General features: G+C 37.5%; 1 protein-coding gene across 1 annotated transcript in view; it reads right to left on the bottom strand.

The window, feature by feature from the left end:
* Nucleotides 1-22,003, bottom strand: part of LOC149160788 (aquaporin TIP2-1-like) — a 53,292-nt gene extending 31,289 nt beyond the window's left edge. The window contains exons 1-3 of the mRNA XM_089434705.1: nt 21,967-22,003; nt 21,751-21,854; nt 18,979-19,545 (exon numbers count right to left, since the gene is read on the bottom strand). Of these exons, the coding sequence (XP_089290831.1) occupies nt 18,979-19,545; nt 21,751-21,854; nt 21,967-22,003 (708 nt within the window). The remainder of the gene's footprint in view (nt 1-18,978; nt 19,546-21,750; nt 21,855-21,966) is intronic.
* Between the last annotated feature and the right edge of the window lie 270 nt (nt 22,004-22,273).

Below are 22,273 nucleotides of genomic sequence, written 5' to 3'. Positions count from 1 at the left end.
CATCTCCTCTCAGAATCAAGAGATTGTATTTAATGAAACCCATCTGACAAAACATACTCTTCAAAAAGAACATAGAATTGAGGACACTCTGAAGATAGATATATATGAATTATAATTTCTTAATAAACATCTTACACATGAACAATAACCCACAAATATACAAAATGAAATATTGAGGACTCAAAATGATAATATAATTTTTCATCTATGCCACTTGCACAAGAAAAACAAGAAGCTCAAAGAAAACAACAGATTCCTCAAAAAAAGAATCAAGGGATTGCAAAGTAAAATTATGATGAAGAAACCAAGGGCAATCTTCAGCATAAAAAAGATAAAAGAAAGCACTAGCCTAGAAGTGCTTGTAGAAGCTTCTGAGAACATACACTCAAGAAGAAGAAGGAACCAATTTTGAATTTTTGATGCATGAGGAAATGCAATAACTTTGATGTGCAGGAATGTTGAAATCCAAAAATGTTTTCTTTTTTACTATCCTTTTTCCCTCTCCTTTACCTTTTTGTGACCATCTTGTTGCAGTTTCAGCCTAATCAAGGTCATCATAGACTTAATCAAGCATATAAAAGGTATTAATATTCCATATTTTAGAATCTATTGTTTCTTTGTGAAATATAATTAAAACATCTCTACAACTACAAAATGTTTCTCATTTCGTATGTAGTATCAAATTTTGTAGCCATCTCCATGGTTAGACAGATTTCAATGCACCAATGAAGGAACAAAAGGTACCTGCAGATAAAAGTTGTTCTGCACATGGATGTCCACGTACCATCATGATCTGGCAAGATACAAAGATCGAAAGATATAAAGTTCAAATCGAAAGTCAAACTCTGGCTATGATGTTTCAGCAGTCAAGCGAAGTCTGGCAGGAGATCATGGTGAGATCGAGCGTGGATATGACTTGTTCGATTGTGAAGACATGTTCGAGAAGAAACCCTCATGATTTTATCTTCCAGTAGAAAATCATGAGGAGATAGAATATTAATTTAATTTTAATTCTTAGATGGTATATTAGTTTAATTTCTTATCGGCATAGGACTCTTAGATCATCTCATTAAAGAATTGTAGAAAAGTCATGAGGCAAGACCAAAAACATAGTTAGTCATTGTTTATTTCAATATTTGCAAGCTCTGTTTTAAAAAACTTATGCGGATTAATACAATAATATGTTCCTCTTTTCCAATGCATGGTTCAGTAAGCATTTGATAAGTGAAGAAATTACACTCACGAAAGGGCCCCCTAGAGAGTCATAAGGGTAGTCAGTTTCTATTTACATTGCAATTTCTCATAAATAGTTTGCATTTAACTCACAATTTCATATAGTTTTTTCTCTCTGTCAATAAGAATAGTTAAATTTCAGTTATTTTCTAATCACCTATTTTTTTATTTCTAGAGCGCTCATAAAAAGAAAATATGAAAAATATTTATTTCCATAATGCATTTCATTTTAGTAATCTAGTCCTTAATTTAGTTATATTTCGTGGATGATGAATATCTTGTTTTCAAAGCTCATTAGCGCACATTATTAATCACTTCAAGATACATTTTCATTCTATTTACTTTCCTTCTACAAACAATTAGCATTAGTATTTCTTTCTGCAATTTACAATTATAATTTTGTTTTCTGCAATTTTGACTTAAATTTCCTTTTCTACAAATAGTGTTAAGATTTCGTTTTTATGAAGTAGTGTTAGACTTTAAATTCTGCAATTATTATTAAGATCTTTTTTCTGCAACTTAGCATTAATATTTCCTTTTTTCAATTAGAAATAGGCTTTCAAATTTACAATTAGATTAAATTGATATTTCAAGTTTTAGGTTAATTTTCAATTCAGTTTGGAATTTGGTTTTGATGTAGCTTTAATGGAAATAACATTTGCATGAAAACCCTTTAATCTCATTTAACATTTATCCATACTTAGATCAATTTCATCCAAAGATATAATTCGTAGCATATATGGTGCACATACACTTCATCAATACACGAACCTTGGTTGACAATTAATGAAGTAATTTAAGGTCAATTAAATTACCCAACAATTTATCTACCAGTCATTATCTTGAACTTTTTATAGTGAGTCTACTACTCCATGGATTTATCCCTTCTCATCCTCATCTGAAATGTTATTTAGTACTTGTTTGATGAACACCTCACAACCCATTCAACCTGTTGTGCCCCAAACTTCTTTGGAGTAGAAATATCATTCATTTGTTACTAAATTGGGCCATCTACAATAGTCTAGTCCATCATATACTGGGTACTCTCCTCCTGGGGGGAAGTTTCCTCCTTATTCTCCTTATCCTTTGACAGGGGGAAACCTATTGTTTCTATGTCTCCATCTCCTAATCAAATGTAACAAGTTGGTGTTCCATCCTATTCGAGTCTTCCATTTCTAGTAATGACTTATAATCCTTGGATTCCCACATTTCTTGTTCAACCTAGTTTGGTTTTGAATCAACTTTCCATTTCTCAACGTACCTCGGTGACACCCCAGGTTCCTATTTGTCAACCTACTTAATGTATGCCTCAACCCACCCAAGTTTTATATCACACAAGTCAACTTATCCAGGATGTACATCAAACATAGCCTTTTCCACCAGTGTCTAGGATCTCTCCAATCCCACTTACCCATTGTCTTCAAGTTACCTTGCAAACTCCACCACTTGGCCAAGCTATTCCTCAAATGTAAGTAAGTCAACCTGTATATGGTATGGCCTAGGTGTTCACCAGTCAACCTAATGCAGGGATGATGAAAAATCCATCTAGGAAATCTTTCCAAACTATTCCACAAATTCATGTTGGTCAAACTTCCATTATGCAAATTCCTTATCAAGGGAAAAAAATTCAAACACAATCATTTCAACCTTTTCAAAGTTATCTCATAACTAGACAATCCAGGTATGTTTATCTTGGTTACAAAAATCCTCCTTGTCGTGGAATGAAAATTCCTATTTCTCAATCCATTTTGTGGTACTCAGGGTAACTTCCCCCTAACTTTAATAGGAAGTTGTCATTTGTGGAAACTATTGAATTTCCAGATTTATCCTAGCTAACGAATGCTCCTATTTTTCGCTCTCCTTATTGGATGACCATTCCTACGAAATTGTCAAGTGATATTCCAAAACTCAATGGAAATCCTAGAGAATACCCATCTACTCGTGTTATGACCTATCATTTATGGTGTTCATCCAACTCCTTAAATGGTGATTCTATTTATTTATGGATTTTCTAGAGAACTCTTACTGGTACGACAACTAAGTGGTATGTTGAATTTCCACGAGCTTCATTTAACAATTTTAATGCCTTAGAAACTACATTCCTCACTCATTTTAGATTACATATTTGATATGAAACTGGAACTGAGCTTTTAACCTCATTTAAACAATTTGACTCCACTCGCATTTCTGATCATATTCATGAGTGGCAACGTTGACCTCATTTGGTCAAAACCTTCATTCCCAATCAATTATTGGCTCAATGGTTTATCAAATATTTGTTACCATCCATAACTGAAGACATTGGTAAAGGTAGAGTTGTTACCAAAGAGAAAGTCATTTCTCATTCCGAATACCTTGATCACATTTATACTCAATTTGGCACGCTCTACGACAAAACACCCAATACTCAGAGACCCCAACACACTATTCCACCACCTCCCACTAAAGAATCACATACTATTGATGGTCTGATTGGTTCTACTAGCCAAAATATAGTGAGTAAATTATTTGGTTCATCTCTTGTTATGGCTACTCAAAACCTAACCTCTGCTACTCTTGTGACTACTTCCGAGATTAATGTCATTCAATATACGAAAGGAAAATCTCAACAACCCATATGTAAGAAGAGAGGAAAATGAAGAAAGAAGAAAGATAATTCTTCATAGGAAAAACATAGTAATCAGTCTAATGAAGAAAAATGATAGCCTTGTTATCCTTTCCTTATTTGTAATGATGAAAATTTTACTCGTGACTGTCCACATCCGGTGGAAGTTAATAAATTCCTGAATTCATTATCTAATGTGCCTGTTGTGTTAACATATCCATTTCCCAACTGGGAGACGAATGTGGTTGCACAAGATCCATCTTCCTCTTCCTAGGTGATAATGTTATCTTCCACCAAATCGAAAAATGAAATTATGTTGGCTACCAAAAATGAAGATTGTGGTAACCTGAATCCTTTGACTAGTAATGCTACTAATAAACCTGCTAGTTCCACCTCCTCATCTAACCCAGATCCTTCTCCAAATGTGGTACTGACTTAATTGACCATTAAACCTCCCAAAGGAATTATTTTTAAATCAACATTCAATCCTCATGCAAGAGCTTCACAAAACTATAATATAGTTGAGGAATTAGCTCAAGCTCCTTCTACTATGTCAATTCTTGAGTTTTTACATAATTTTCTTGCCCAGAAGGGGTCTTTACTTGCATTAATTAGAGGCATATATCCTTCATATTTGAGTCTTGTGGTATTTAATCATGAGAATCATACCCCCAAACTTCCACCACAACTAACATTTATGATCCAAGTTGTTGTTCAAAGTAACACTATCCATCGAACAATTATGGACGAAGGTGCTTAGACTTGTATCATGTCACTTTCCTGTTGGAAGGCTATTGATTCTACTCAACTTAATTAAACACCCACTACTCTTGAAGATTTTGATTGAAGCAGTTTCAAACCTTACGAAATTTTAAATACATTGCAAGTAGAATTAGTTGGAGAAACAGTTTCAGTAGAAGTTGAAGTTATAGAAGGATCGTTGTATTATAACCTTTACTAGGACACACATGGATTTATGCCATGTAATTTTTCGTTTCAACCTATTTTAGGATGTTCTCCTTCCCTCACTAGGGGGCATCGTTTAAATTGATCAGCTCACCTTTTTTTCCAATAATTCTCAGACTATTGAAAGCATCCCTCTTGTGTGTGAGTCCCCACAATCTTATCAACATGTCGAAGTAGGATTTCTTAAGGATTCCTCTTTGGTGGGAAATTTTCACTTCCTCCTCCTAACATTCCAAATCTCGTTTCATTAATCAATATTATCTCTTCTTGTACTATTCCATTTGATCCCTGCATTGTGCTAGATATTTCTAATTTTGATACATTTGGTGACCACATGGCACTCAGTCCTGTCGAGCTTGAATATGAAGATATGTATTCATCCTCTTGGACACATTATGATTTCCCCTCCTTGATAGATTAGGTCTATCATTCCTCAGATTATGTTTCATCTTCTGATCCTTTCTCTTGTACATTCTCTACTCATGAAAACATCATGGAAATCATGATGTTAGATGATGTGTCGTGGGAAAATAATCATCATTGTTCCTCCTTACCTGAAAACTTTGAAAATAATATTGGAGAAATTTATCTACCCAATATTGTTAAGACATATATGGATTCCCTATACATTCATCACATAAATTATGAGAAAAATTTAGTGAATATTGAATAGACTAATCCTATTGATATTTTAATTAAACTCGGAGTTGTCAAAAATGTCCATAGTGTTGCGTCTTGTTCTCTTGATGAGGTCAATATCTATAAACCCATTTTCAAGAATTCCTAGACATTTTTGCCTGGACATATGAAGATATGTTAGGTATTGATCCAATATCATAGTACATGAGATCAAAATGTATCTGAATGCTAAGACAATTCAACGATGCTTGCGTCTGGTGCACCCTAAGAATTTTTTTGCAATTAAGGCAGAGTTTGAAACAATTTTGCATGCTAGTTTTATTTACCCATTTTCTCTCGTTTATTGGGTCCTTAACATAGTGCCTATGATGAATAAATAAGGAATGGTTTGAGTATGTGTCAATTATCGGGATATCAACCATGCTTGTCCTAAAAATAACTACCCAACCCCGTTTATGGACCAAATTGTTGATGATGATGTTGGAAGACTTTTTTCCTCGTTTATGGATAGTTTTTATGGATAAAACCAAATCAACATACTCCCTTCTCATTAACATAACACTCCATTTATTTTTCCATGGATCACATTTTCCTATCGTAATCTCCCTTTCTATTTGAAGAACACTGGTGCAACTTTTCTGATGGCTATGAATTATGCTTTCCATGATATCAAGCACATTATACAACCCTATTTGGATGATTTACCTTCCCACTACAAACATCACGAAGATCATCTGATGCATCTCAAGGTTATTTTCTTACATTGTCGACATTATAGTATTAGGTTAAATTCGCACAAATGCATGTTTTGTGTCCAATTTGGTAGACTTCTTGGCTTCTTTGTGTTGAAGCAAGGAATCCATATTCATCCATTTAAAGTATAGGCAATCCTAATTTTCCTACACCTTCCTCACTTGTTCAGTTACAATGAATCCAAGGGAAGGCTAACTTCCTATGGAGATTTGACTTAGGTTATGTAGAACTAACCAAAGATTTACTCGACTATTGAAGAAAGGGGTTCCCTTCCATTGGGATGAGATAGACCAAAAGGCTTTTGTTGCTTTGAAATATGTTTTGGTTCGAGCATCATTGTTGTCTCCACTTGATTATCAATGTGATTATTTCCTATATCTCGTTGTTGTCGTTACTACCATTCTTATGGTATTGGTTCAAGAAGATGACTTAGGGGATGAAAATGCAATCTATTATTTGAATTGAAATTTAAAAAACACTGAAATCTAATATACTAACATTGAAAAGTTAGATTTGGAAGTTGTCTAAGATGTACAGAGGTTTTGCCACTACATTCTGCTTCGAAAGACTATGATAGTTTCTAATTCCAACCCAATGACATATATTCTATCACAACAATTTCTAGGGGGGAAGTACTATAAATGGATTATTATTCTCCAAGAGTTTGGTTTGGAATTCATAAAATCAAATTCTAGGAAGTCCTTAGTCTTTTGCGAACTAATATATGATCTTCCCTCATCTAAAACTGAGTCTACATCTAATGATTCTATTCTTGATTCGTTTTTGTTTCTAATTGATTCATTTGATCCTTGGTATGGAGATATCATCATCTATCTCCAAAACTAGAATTTCTAGCCTAATACCTCTTGCTAGGATCAACGATTTATTCAATACCAGGTTGTAACACCTTGCTCCCACATCTACCCTAGTAACTAGCCAACCAGGGTAAACATGACACGATATGCTAAAATGATTGGATTCGACCTCCTATGTGACCTTAAGGAAGTGGAATCAATGGAAACATCACACATAGTCATCCAAAATCAGCTTCAGAATCCTCAGGAGACAAGGAAGCCACTCAAACAGCCTATCCCTGGTTCCCACTGATGCTCAGGACATCATAGGCCTCAGTCACTCCCATGTTATGGGCAACAAAACATCAAAAAACCCAAATTCATTCTCACATGCTTGCCTACTAGCTCCTAGAGACTAAAATTGCTAGTTCTGTGCCAGCAACCCTAGGATTTAAGCCACTTTTTCAGGCCAAGAGCCTAGGTCACTACCCAGAATGGAGTGATATCTTAAAATTAGTAAAAGTATCTAGGGAAACAATGATGCCAAGGAAATAAGTTGAACAACACCTTAAACACACCCCTACTATCCATGACAGGAATTTTGTCAAACATATCATCAACATGTAACCTACATGTGTAAACAATAGAATTTAGTGTAGGGATCTCAAACTTATTTGAGAATCACTATGAACCATTGTTCCCTCATGCCATTTGCTACATTATCATCTATTAGCCCATAGATACATTATCCATTCATTCACAAGTAAAAACATGTTGAGAGCCATGCATAGCCGATGTCATAAAACATACATATAAACAGCATAATAGGGACATAAATATCATAAGCATATCAGTCATGAAATCCACATATAAATTAGTATATTTACAAATGAAAATCAAGGAAAGGAATTTCTCATTAATGAATGCAATAAACCAACCAGAGATGGGACTACCACGTTTGACCCAACCATAGAATGGCTGATCCAAATCTCTCTTCAGCCATTCATCCCTGTACCATATTCCAAGCATGAATGTGGGACTCAAACCAAAAGAACCAACTAGGGCATATAGAGGCCAAACCACCTCACCCTCATCAATAGAAACCAGGCTTTACTATAATCCATCCTGGATCACTAGGCCAACACAATGAACACATCACAACAGCATTTACCATGATCTCCACCCGATCACTGGACCAAACAAGCATGGATTACACTTGGTTTCTACACCTACACTGTGACGAATTTTTCCTGTCTCCTAGTCTCTCAAGCTTTACCACAATCCAAACCCATATCACTAGGCCCTAAATCATGACCCACTCTCTAGGCTTTACTGCATATCCAAAACCCAGGATTACTAGGCCCATCGAAGGGAAAACCGCCTCCTGGCTTTACTGTATATCCTATCATTCACCGACAAGGATTCCTAGGCCCACTGAGGCAACACAATCTTAGCTTTACCGCAACCCATAGTCTGGCTCAGGGGTCACTAGGCCAGTTGCTTTACCATGATCCATAGTTTGGTTCAGGGACCATTATGCCATGTTCTCTATCATTCAAAGGTCCACCCAACTCAGCTTCAAATCCATCATGCAATCCAACTCAACCAAAACTTGAGAACCCCATCACACCATGGGCATCTAGAAATGGCAAGGCTAGGCTGAAAAACACTATTACACCTAGAAAAACCCATGCCATGATAGAAGAGAACCACATCCAATACCATGCATGCCAAATCTAGCAAGAAAAATACACATGCAAGTCGATACCTGCAATGAAGCCTGTTGTAGCTGCTTGATCATGCCTTTCCCTGCTTGAGCTTTTCTTCCTCTTACCTTCTTTGTCTTTCTTTCTCCAATGCCAAAATGCTCCAAGAGAACTCTAAGTGTCCAAGAGTGAGAGAGAGAGAGAGAGAATAATGAGAGAGCTCCAAAACTCAACTGACAAAAGGTTAGAAACTAATACTCAGAAGCATTTTTATGAATGAGGCCTCTATTTTCTTCATTTTCCTCCTCATATGCAACCTGTGGCTTTTCACCTCCCTTTTTTCTTAATTTCCATTATTTTCATAAATAAATGTGCCAAAAATGCCATTTTCCCTTTCCAAATCCTTAGCCATTTCCTTTGCCAATTTCATTAGCCTTAAGCAATCAAATGAACACCCCCTAGGATGTCTTGCCCAACATTAATATTGGAATAAGTTTCCCATCAACCGTGATCATTGTTTTTAACTTTTATTACATAGAATTTTCACCAGGGCTGTTACAGAACCCTCCTCCTTGGGGGACACTATCCTCCGTGTTCAATCACACATATACCTCAACAACCCGTTAAAAGAATAATGACTGCTCATGGAGCTTTATACCATAGCTGGATGCAATACTTACAATGAAAGACCTTCTTAAAACAAAACATCATGACAACATACCGCATACTAGAGCTTTATAACCTAGCTCATTACAATATTTACAATAATCATCCTACTGAGTGCCAACCCACATGACTTCATAACATCAGGATATGATAGCCACATGATATCATAGTAATATGACAACATAATGATAATGACATGACACAAATCTCGATTATTGGAGCTTTATAACATAACTCATGTCAGTATTTACATCCATATACATATGTACATATAGAAATATCACCAAAGTATATACCAAAAACATGTACCAAAACATATACCAGAGCACCATATCAAAACATATACCAATACACCATATCAAAGCATATACCAAAACACCATATCAAAGAATATATCAAACACCATATCAAAGTTTCTTTGCCTCAACCAAAAAACAAGGAAGGATACATAGTTGCATCTAATCCACCATCTCCTATGTAGCTTCAATGGGCCCAAAGTGCTTCACTACACTTTAAATTACTCGATTTCTCGGTTTTGGAGCATGAGCACCTTTATCTGCAATATACAATGAGGCTCCATTTGGAATTGTCCATCTGATTCCACTTACAATACAGACCATTCAATCACATGATCAACATCTTTAACATACTTCTTAAGCAATGATACATGGAAAACGTCATGGAATGCAAGTCGATAGGTTACTAGCCCAATCCTCTCAATGATACTGAAGGGTTCACAAAACCATGGTGTTGTCTTGGCACATGATTAAACCCGTAAGGAGCTCTTCTTTAGTTTGATGTGCAAGTACACCTATTCCCCAATTTGGAATGCCTTAAACGACCTGTTCCTGTTTGCATAAATTTTCTGCCTATCGTGTTCTGCCTTTAGATTCTTCTTGATCACCTACATTCCCTATTCCATGTCTCCCAACATATCTGATCCAATCAATACCCTTCTAACTGGATCAATCCAACTGATAGGGTTGTTACAACTCCGCCCATACAATGCCTTAAAAGGACTCATCCTTAGTGACTCCTAATAACTGTTGTTGTATGAGAACTCTAGCAAGGGGAGATACTCTTCCCACTTTTGTTGCTGATGCATCACATACATCCTCAACATGTCCTCCAATATCCTATTGACCCTTTCTGTCTATCCATCTACCTGGAGATGATAAGTTGCGCTGAAGGCCAAATCTGTGCCCAAACCTGTAAACAAATCCTTCCAAAACTTGGAAGTGAACTTCGCATCCCTGTTTGACAAAATATTCTTTGGAACACCATGCAACCTAACCACATCTCTGATGAATACCTGTGCCACATCGCTAGCTGAGAATGTAGACTTCACTGGAATGAAATGTGGAATCTTTTTCAACTTGTCCACAATAACGATGATGGAATAATGCTACTTCACTATCTTCGGCACTCCTATGATGAAATCCATGGAAATAGACTCCCATTCTGACTCTAGAATCGAGATCAGATGTAGCGCTCTAGTTGGATATTTACACTCTGATTTCACTCTACGACAGTCAAAAAACCTCGCCACAAACTCTGCTATATCCCTCTTCAAATTAGGCCAATAGTAAAATCTCTTCACTGCTGTCAGTGTCTTCTCATAACCTGGGTGAACCGAATAGGGTTTCACACGAAACTCTCTCAAGATAACCTTCTTGATCTCACTTTTATTTGGTTCATGTATCCTATCTCTGAATTTGACCAATCTATTCGCTATAAGAATACCCTATCAATTTGCACATGTACTTGTTTGTGTACCTGTACTACCACCTGTACCTGTACTAATACCTGTACCTATACCAATACCCTACTGCAACCTCTACACAACCTCCATATACCTAACATCCTACTGACATGCGTACAAGATGCTATGTTATAGATCTATCCCATAGGATCTCATTGTTGCCAAGTGATTTACCAGTACCTGTCTACTGAGAGCATCTGCCACCATGTTATCTTTACCTGTGATATACCTGATCTCAAAATCAAACTCACTGATTATAGAAAACCATCTAGCTTGCCTGATGTTCATATTCAACTGGTCAAACAAATACCTCAACACAATCTGATCACTCATAAGTACAAACCTCCTACCAAGAAGATAGTGCATCCACATTTTCAATGCATGTATAATCGCTGCCAACTGAAGATCATGTGTGAGGTAGTTTATTGCCCATGCTCGTATAGTTTCCCAGAATCATAACATATCACCTGTCCATCCTTCATAAGGACTCCACCAAGTCCTCTCTTGCAAGAATTTGTACATACTACAAACTCCTTGTCTAGATCTGCAATCTATAGCACTAGTGGATGTGTCAACAACTGCTTAAGCTACTCAAATCTAGGCTCATACTCCTCTGTCCATTCAAACTTCTTACCTTTCCTTTGCAATGATGTGATAAAATAATCAATCTATGAGACATTCTTGATAAACCTCTGATAATGGCCTGCCAAACCCATGAAATATCTCACCTTATCCACACTCTTAGGAGCTACCCATTCCATGATGGCTCTCATCTTCTCTGGATCTAATACAAGGCCCTCCTTGGAGACAACATGTCCCAAGTAGTGTGCCTCACTATGAAATAAACTACACTTGTTGAGCTTAACATACAACTAATGCTCTCTCAACAACCTCAACACTACTGCTAAATTCTCAACATTTTCTTCCTTATTTTTAGAATATACCATAATATCATCAATGAACACAATAACAAACTTATCCAAATACAGATGCAACATACTATTCATCAAGCACATAAATGTAGTTGGAGCATTAGTTAATCCAAATGGAAAAACAACAAACTCATAATGCCCATACCTGGTCCTGAATGCAGTCTTCTAAATTTCCTTTTCTTTGATGCATACCTGATGCCATCTAGATCTCAGATCAGTATTCGAGAATAGTGATGCTCCCTACAGCTGATCAAACAAGTCATCAATCCTCGACAAAGGGTGCTTTTTCTTGATAATCACTTTGTTTAACTTATTGTAGTCAATGCATACTCTGAGGATTCCATATTTCTTCTTCACAAACAAGGCTGGTGTGCCCCAAGATTATACACTTGGCCTAATGTATCCCTTGTCCAACATTTCCTTCAGTTGCAACTTTAACTCAACCAACTTAGGTGTGCTCATCTAGTAAGATAATTTTGATTCTGGAGTTGTCCCTGGCACTAACTTAATAGAAAAGTATACTACCCTATGATATGGTAACTCTGTAATTTCTTCAGGAAATACATCCTGAAACTATTGTAAAACTGGGCACCTGCTCAACACATCTACATCCTCAACCTCCTTTTGCTTATCACTAGAAATGTGGACTACAAATAACATACACCCTTTCCTACGACTACACTTTTCTTGCATAGTTGTCACTATCCTGAGTGATGTGGCTTTCTTCTTACCCTACAAGACTCTTCGTTCCTGATTATCATCAACATACTCAATAGCTTTATCATAGAAGTCTACCTTGGCTCTATGTAGATATAACTAATTCATGCCCAACAACATATTGTATATCCCAATGATGATAGATTTAGATGTGCTATGGTAGGCATTGCATTCAAGTCAAATGTGCAAGCTCTTACCCAATGATGAGCTCGCTTCTTTATCCCTGTATCCAACTACACTAACCAAGACTCTACATGCAATTCCTTACTCAAACCGCACTCGTCCACCAATTCAAGACTAACATAGCTATACTTAGATCTAGGGTCAATCAAAATATAAATAACTTGATGATAAAGCTTACAGCCCATCTCAATCATAGATGTCTGGTTTTCTGGATGTATGTTGTCCACTATTGCATAGATACAAGGAACAATCTAACCAAGATTCCCAACAGTATGCACCTCCTGTTCATTGTATATTTGAGGCCTACCACCTTGATTCTATGGAAAATCTCTCTTAAGGTGTTCCTTTCCACATGTCCAACATTCCAATCTACTAGTACCCACACTTCTATGTTTCTTCTATGACTCATGTCCCCGTCTAGCTGCATTAAACTTCTTTTGTGGTGCAACATTCTCCTTTTCATCTGCATGCTGAGCCCTTGTCCTCTTAGGCTGCCATTTACCTTTACCTTTGTCTTTTCCCTTCCATCCTTGCTGAGATTCATTATTGCACTTTGATTGTTCATAGCAATGCTTAAATTCCCAATAACACCCTCAAGTGACCAAGGCTCATCATACTCAATCCGATCTCTAAATGCTAATGGAAAACCACTGAAAAATTGTTGAACTTTAGCCTTCTCATTAGTAAGATATGATACATACCTCAATAGCTCCATGAACTTGGTCGTGTACTTTTCATCTGTCACTGATCCCATATTTAGCTCATAGAATTCCTCGGTCTTACTTTTGTAGTATCTCTTTGACAAGTACTTCTTCCTGAAAAGCCTCTTAAACTCCCACCAACTCAAGTCATCTGTCATGTGTCTTTGACCGGCTTAACATCGTCCCATGAGATGTTTTCTTTACCTTTCAAGATGAAGATAACTACTTTGGCCTTCATGTTATCCACGTACTCATGCAACTCAAATGATTTTTTCATCCCAAGTATCCAAGCCTTTGCATCTTCCAGCTTCTTCACATCTCCATCAAAAATAGGTGGTTTTCCTTTCTTGAACTCATCTGGAAAGTATCCCCTATCATTTCTCCTTTAATGATGATAACGATGACAACCATGATGTCTATCGGAACCAAAACTAGAATGATACATGTACTCATCACCCCTTCTATCCAGAGTGTCCAACAACTTGCCATCTCTCACCGTATCAGATCTATCTGAACTGTGTCTACCAGGAGACCTACTACCATATTCCCCATTAGTTCTATCCTCATGTCCATTGCTGATCTGAAGTGGCCCTTATCGCTTAAAGTCTGACAAACTTTGAAGTAGTATCACATTCACCTCTGCTTGTTTCTCTTGTGCCTTCATGATTTTGTCATTGTCTGATTTAAAACTCCTTATTTCTTCCTTCATGCTTCTCAATGTGTCTTCCAAGTTAGAATAGCTCCCCAGACCACTTTTCTCATCTGATGCATAGGGATATTCTATGTAGTCTACACATTGCTAGCCATTTTATCGTTTTCTTGCAACACATAATATGTCAGATAAACCAAATCACAATAAGTCAACATACCTTAGCATAATTTCGGGAGGATGCATTGTCTACAAGACCATCAAATCATCATGATACATTTATAACATAATCATAAAAAAATATAGACATATAACAAGTAAGTTCATCAATGCATAAAAATCATTCTAGCTAGGGTCAAGTCATCAATGCAAGGCCATATAAAAATGCATGCTATGACCTCATACATGACAACAACCATTACTCCATTGTACACATTGCCACATCCAACCATCAACATTCATAAGCAATGCCAAATCAACTACACATACGCATAGATGCATGTAGTCGATCATAAGTGATTAATTCTTGTAATCAACCTACAAGACTGATACATGTAATAAAACCTACAGGAATGTAGCCCAACATACCGGGATGTAAGTAGGTGACATAAAATCAACATGTAAGCGATATATATATGTAACCAGTCATATACTCATGACAAATGAATTCCACAAAATCAATATCCAATTTTCCATAACAACCTTACTACAACCATAATCGGTCATCAAGCAAATGAAGCAAGCCCATAAAATGAAAGTGTAAGAGGAACACATGCAGCTGGCATGCATGCATGACCAACGCACACTGCCCATCCAGTCCAAGGGTTAAACCATGCTCTGGTACCATTTTATAACACCCTCCTCCCACATCTACCCAAGTAACTCCCCAATCGGAGTAAACATGAGATAAGAGGCTACTATGATTGGATTTGACCTCCTATGTGACCTTAAGGAAGTGGAATCAATGGAAACATCACACAGTCATCCAACATCAACTTCAAAATCCTCAGGATAAAAGTCAACCACTTAGACAACTTGTCCCTGGGTCTCACTCAGGAAATCTTAGACGTTTGTCTCTCCCATGTTATGGGCAAGAGACCATCCAGAAACCCAAAGTCGCTCTCACAGGCTTGACTGCCAGTGACTAGAGACTGAAATTGCTAATTCTATGCCAGCGACATCAGGATTCAAGACACTTTTTTAGGCCCAGAGTTGAGTTCAATGCCCATAATGGAGTGATAGTTTAAAATCAATAAAAGTATAGGGAAACAATGATTCCAAATAAATAAGTTGAACAAGAACTTAACTAGACCCCTACTAGCCATTACAAGCATTCTGTCAAACATATAATCAACATGTAATCTACAGGTGTAAACAACATAATTTAGTGTAGGGATCTGATACCTATATGAGAATCGATATGAACCATTGTTCCCTCATGTCATTTTCTGCATTATCATCTATTAGGCCATAGATACGTTATCCATTCATTCACAAGCAAAAACACGTTGAGAGCCATACATAGTTGGTGTCATAAAACATACATATAACTATAATAATAGGGACATAAATATCATAAGCATATCAACCATGAAATCCCCATATACATCAGTACATTTAAACATGAAAATAAATGGAATGAATTACTCATTAATGAATGAAATAAACCAACCGAAGATGGGACTACCATGTTCCACCCCACCATAGAACAACTGAGCCAAATATCTCTTCAGACATTCACCCCCGTGCCATATTCCAAGCATGAATGTGGGACTCGAACCAAATGAACCGACTAGGGCATACCAAGGATAAAACACTTGACCCTCATCAATAGATACCAGGCTTTATCACAATCCATCTTGGATCACTAGGCCAACACAATGAACACATCATAAAAGGCTTTACCATGATCTCCACCCGACCACTAGGCCAAACAAGCATGGATGCCACTGGGTTTCTACACCTACACTGTGAGGATTTTTTCCTATGTCCTAGTCTTTGAGGCTTTACCGCAATCCAAACCTGGATCACTAGGCCCTAAAATGAGACCCACTCTCTAGTATTTATCACATTTCCCAAACCCAAGAGTACTAGGCCCAACGAAGAGAAAATCACCTCTTGGCTTTACCGTATATCCTACCATTCACTGTCAATTATTCCTAGGCCCACTCTGGCAACATAATCCTTGCTTTACAACAACCCACAGTTTAGCTTAGGGATCACTAGGCCATTGGATTTACCGTGATCCATAATTCGGTTTAGGGACAATTAGGCCATGCGCTCTAGCATTTGAAGATCCACCCCACTTAGCTTCAAATTCATCCAACAATCCAACTCAACCATAACATGAGAATGCCATCACACCATGGCTATGTGGAAATGGCAAGGCTAGTCTAAAAAACATTATTACACCTAGCAAAACCCATGCCATGATAGAAGAGAACCACATTCAATACCATGCATGCCAAATCTAGCAAGGAATATACACATGCAAGTCGATACCTGCAATGAAGCTTGTTCTAGCTACTTGATCCTGCCTTTCCCTGCTTGATCTTCGCTTCCTCTTACCTTATTTTCCTTTCTAGCTCCAATGCCAAAATGCTCCAAGAGAACTCTCAATGTTCAAGAGTGAGAGAGAGAGAGAGAATAATGAGAGATCTCCAAAACTCAACTGAGAAAATGTTACCAACTCATCCTCAGAAGCCTTTTTATGAATAAGGCCTCTACTTTATTCATTTTCCATTATTTTCCTCCTCACATGCAACCAGTGACCTTTCACCTCCCTTTTTGTCTTAATTTCCATTATTTTCATAAATAAATTTGTCAAAAATGTCATTTTGCCTTTCCAAAGCGTTAGCCATTTACTTTTCCAGTTTCCTTAGCCATAAAAAATCAAATGAACACCCCTTGTGATGTATTTCCCAACATTCAACTTGGAATAAGTGTCCCATCAACCGTGGTTATTGTTTTTAACTTTTATTACATAGAATTTTCACGAGGGCTATTATATAGGGAAAAAATTACATTATAATTAGCGACACACTTTATCGTCATGGTGTAAATATCATCTTTAAATAGTGTTTCACTCATGAGGAGGTTGATGAGCACCAATATTGCAATAAGAATGCTGCAACTTCTGGGGGCTACCAACTTTATGTCATCAACCCGGGGTTTGTACAAACTTAGAGGTGATAGTGTTGTATACACAAATAGATGTAATGGGTCCACTCTTTGTCATTGCTGAGGTAGGGAGATAGACCACTAGGGTTTCTAAGACGAGGCTTCTATTGATTTATAAGAAGTTTGATTGCCAATTGAAAAAGGATAATTTTACCCTAATTGAGAGGATTGAAATGCTACCTATTGCAGTAATGAAATACTGAAATAGATGCCTAAAACAAACAACTCATCTAGCTATTTGTTAAGATACCTTGCTTCAAAAGAATTCTACTTTAACATGTGAGACCATAACTAACCTAAGCATGAAATCTGATCTAAACAAGCACTTACCTATTGTGCACATGAATAAGCCTAACTACCTTTTTCTTTTTGTCTTTTTCTGAAAACATGAATGCTAATCCTTCTTGGTTGCATGGTGATCTAAATTTGAAACTACTTGAAATTTGTTTGCAAGGTATTCAATTCAGAATTAAACATGTTTAAAAGATTTCCATGTCTTGTAGAAAGAAAACACATGAAATTTTCAGCTGTTCATGACCCATTTAAGCATAGCAGAGTTATTTCCTTTTACTGTTTAACACATTAAAATGAATTTGATCTGCAAAATAAATCAACCACAAATTCAAAAGAAGTTGATAAAGCAGTTCACCCCCTCCAGGGCTACGTCTGCTGGGTCCAAAGCTCCCAACCGGGCTTGTCCTTGTTTTTATTAAATGCTCAAATTGAAAATACAGCTGAATAGAAGCATCTAAAGGAGAAATAGATGGTAAAAATGGATTCAGAACACTTGAATCCTTCAGGATTGACTATTCGATCACCTCCAATGGATACCTGCAACCCTATACATTCTTCACAAAATTGGGCCCTAGTGGCTCCTAGAACTTTCACGGCTCTAAAACCTCTAAAAATGACCTCAGATGGCTATAAGACTAGCACCAATGGCTTCATAAGGTCGAAAATACCCAAAATCAAAAAAAAAATCGTCCAAAACCGACTTTCCTAGCCAAAGTTATGGCCATTTAAAGTTTCTCCAGTTTGCCCCTAGAAAAACTCCAGCTAACTTTAGTTAACTCCAGTTAGCTCCGCCAATTATGGCGGGTCCGCCAAATTTGGCGCTCCTGCCAAAATTCTGCCAACTTAACTGCAGTTACATTTAATGTTTGGTGGTTGCCTCGGATTTCGTGCCCAGCGGAATATTCCTTTTTTAATTTTTTTTTTGAAAAATTAAAATTTCTAATGTTATGGACAAATTCTTCTTTTTGCCATAACTTCCTCATACGGCGACCGTTTTTCAAACCGTTTGCGGCGCCGGAATCGGGAAGATGAGAAATTTCTAGTAATTCAACTTTGAACTAGTTCTAAGCACTTTAAATTTTGAGCATTTTACGACACTTAGGACATGAGCACCTGATCACGCCTCCCCATTGGGAAGCTTTTGGACCCCAAAGGCCTTCAACTACCTGTTAAAGAGGTGAGGGTACAACTCCCTCACTCTGTCCACCTCCATCCACTTTGCTTTTTTCGGTTTTTTGCCTTTGAAACCAACCCAAACATAATCTACACTACCCCTTCTTGAAGTGCATGTCCTTCTGTCAAGGATTATATCTTCTTTCAGCTCATCTAAGAATTCAGAAACGGGTAGCGGCACGTGGGGGATGCATGACTCGTCGCTAATGAAGATGCTTGCATAGACGAGACTGGCAAGGCCTCCTCCGATCAGGGGGCCTAGCCAGTACACCCAGTTGTTGGTGAAGTCTATGCTCACAACGGCAGGGCCAAAGGAGCGGGCGGGGTTCATGGAGCCACCGGAGAAGGGGCCGGCGGCCAGGATGTTGGCCCCCACGATGAAGCCAATGGCGATGGGAGCAATGGTGCCCAGGTCGCCCTTCTTTGGGTCGGCCGCGGTGGCGTAGACAGTGTAAACAAGACCAAATGTGATAACGATCTCGAACACCACACCCTCAATGATGCTTACGCCTGGAGCAATGTTGTGAGGGGGTGTGCTCAAACCACCAGTGGTGAACTTCAAAAGGAAAGAGGCAACGATCGCGCCAAGGAACTGAGCACTTTAAATTTTGAGCATTTTACGACACTTAGGACATGAGAACCTGATCACATGGGAAGTGGGATAGGTGTGGAGCGAGATGAGTGTGATGGGTCAAATGGCTTGGGAAGCAAGTAGGGGTCTTCTCCTAGATTTCATGATGCATTTTTCACAAATTGCGCTGAAAACAAGCCACTACAGGTTTTCCTACAGGATGTCTACAAGATGTCCAAGTTCACCTACAGGATCCCCTATTTTCCTACAGGAGTAGGCCAAAAGCATAAGGAGTGATTTTTACAGTGGTATGGAGCTTAGGGAAGGTGATTTACGGAAGGAATAAGGCAAGGAAGTGGTTGGAACTCAGTCAGAACTCAAACCGAAGCTCTATGATGGTTGGATTTGTTCAACAAGCATGGAAAGTTGTCCTTGTGAAATGATAACTCAGATTGAGAACTTAGTGGCATTTGGTGATCATGGGTGTGTATGGTTTGGCTGAGGCTGATAAGAAGAGGTCCTCCTGCAATATTGAAACTCCTGCAACATACACATCACTATTGGCATTTATCCATAAATCATTTCAAAACATGAAGGGTTTACAACAATATAAGGAAACATAATTCGCATCATTTATTTGCCAAGTTCATGCATGGAAATGCTTTAAATCTATTATGAAAGCAACATAAAATCTATAGAACTTAAGATATCAGAAATGACAATTGCAACCTATCTTCTAGAACTGAAATATGATGACCTAATTAGCAGAAAAACCCTAAGTCTCATAAGAAACCATAATTCTATATTTTTGGGTTGAATGGGAATTTTTCCTCAACCCATGGTCCTTGAAGGGAGGAATGAGGTAAGATCCACCTATTATCAGCCTTTTTTGATATTTCCTTATCTCTCTAATGCTACTATTAAAGCTATGCAAAAATGGAAGCAAACTAATCAAATTCACTAATACCTGCAATGAAACAATGCCAAAATCAATTTAACAAGTAATCTATTAAATAACCTAAGCATACAAATAATATAATAGGAACCTACGCTACTAGAGTTGGGCCCTAACTCAAGAGCTTTAGCTCTCTGAGTCAACTCAGTGCTGGATCAAGGGAATGCTCATTTTCATAAACGTATCAAAAAATACATAACAATGTTTGGTCACAATCCTTTAACTCGAAAATGCTTAGCTATTTTACCTAAAAAATTAGAATCCTAATGAGGTTGTAGGCCTCTTTATTTATACAACTGAAGTTTCCAACAAATTCCTTAAATATAGGAAGGCTTGCCTCCCAATCTTAATATTAACTGGTTCTTAACTATCACTCGCTTGGCTACCAATGATCCTCATGACTCGACTTCCTGAAACTTTGAGTTGGTGTGATTTGATTGAGGTATCTTCGAGTGAGTGAGGATTTAATGAGGGAGATCCATCTCCTATAATCTCTCATCCCTATCTCATTCGAGTTCCTGCACCTTAATTATCCATAATTTTCTCCCAAAAACCTGTACTCAATGCACATTAGACCACTAGACATAAAATCTTACTTTCACTGATCTCATTAAGCAAAATATAATTAAAACATGTAAAGAATTATGATAAGAGATGATTTTACTAAGCTTGGAGGTGTATTAAGGTCCATATATTTTACCCAATGATTAGCCTCATCATCACCCCCTACTGAAAGTGTTGCTCATCCTCTAAGCAACTCAATCTATGTCCATGTCCTTCATTTATTTCATGGCCTCCCTGACATCCGATGCTTCTGTTGTAGTCTCTTCCTCTTGTGAATAAAACCGTGCATTTTTCTCTATCTCTTCCCACTGATTTCTTTCTTCTTCTTCTTTTCTTCCTTCCAACATTCCCAAAATAAATGGTGAACTAAACCTCAATCCAATCCAATTGACTTTGAGTCTTTGTAGTGCCTGTTTATACATTGGGTTTCTATTTATTGCCTCTCTCATTCTGTCGGGAGAATGATATTCTATGATTTTTAGGTTGTAAGGCAAGGTGTTCCATCTCCTTTGGTAGGCTTGCTAGCTGTCATCTCCTATAAATCTTAGCATGTCTTCAAAGTGTGTGATTACCTGTTCTTATACAACAAGGTAACTTGGTGCAAGCTTGGGATCATTTGCAATAAGGTTGTCGGTGCTGATGACAACCATTGGGTTAGATTTTTTTGCTCTGATAATAAGGGGTTTTGCCCCTTCTTTTTCCAATACCTTTTTCATCTCTGTAGCTCTTTCCTCCTCGTGATTAATCCAAGATGATAAGGCCATCAATTTCAAGTCCCATAGCTTTGGATTTGGGCGCCACACATTTAAATCTGTCAAGGCCAAATTGTGTAGGTAAAACTCATATATCTTTTCTCTATCTTCCAAGGTTCTTTTATCACAAAGATCAATGAATTTTCTATAGTCTTGGAAGGGCATAGTTACTCTTTGTGCCAGGTTCTTTATCTGGAATTGTAGCCATTGTCCCTTGAGGTACAAGGCATAAAAATTTACTGGAATCCTGCACTGGATTTCCTCCATGGAAAATCTTGCCATAGTTGCCAAATGGCTTTCCCTTTCTTGTAGCTACTTCCTTAGCCATGTGTTCTCAGTCTCTAACTGAGATTTCATCATTGCTTCTGTGTCTCTCATGCTTCTCAATTCTCTACCCATCTCCTACAATTTCTCCTCCATGTGGCCTATATCCTCTACCCCTTTTGATTTAGAAATTTTCATCCACCTCTATGTCGTT

The sequence above is a fragment of the Pinus tabuliformis genome, chromosome 5_2 (assembly GCF_031772625.1).
Source record: "Pinus tabuliformis cultivar Carrire ecotype Pingquan chromosome 5_2, CPIR1, whole genome shotgun sequence".
NCBI classification, from domain to species: domain Eukaryota; kingdom Viridiplantae; phylum Streptophyta; class Pinopsida; order Pinales; family Pinaceae; genus Pinus; species Pinus tabuliformis.
Note: the sequence above shows the minus strand (reverse complement) of the source record. Positions and strands in the feature narration are given on the sequence as shown.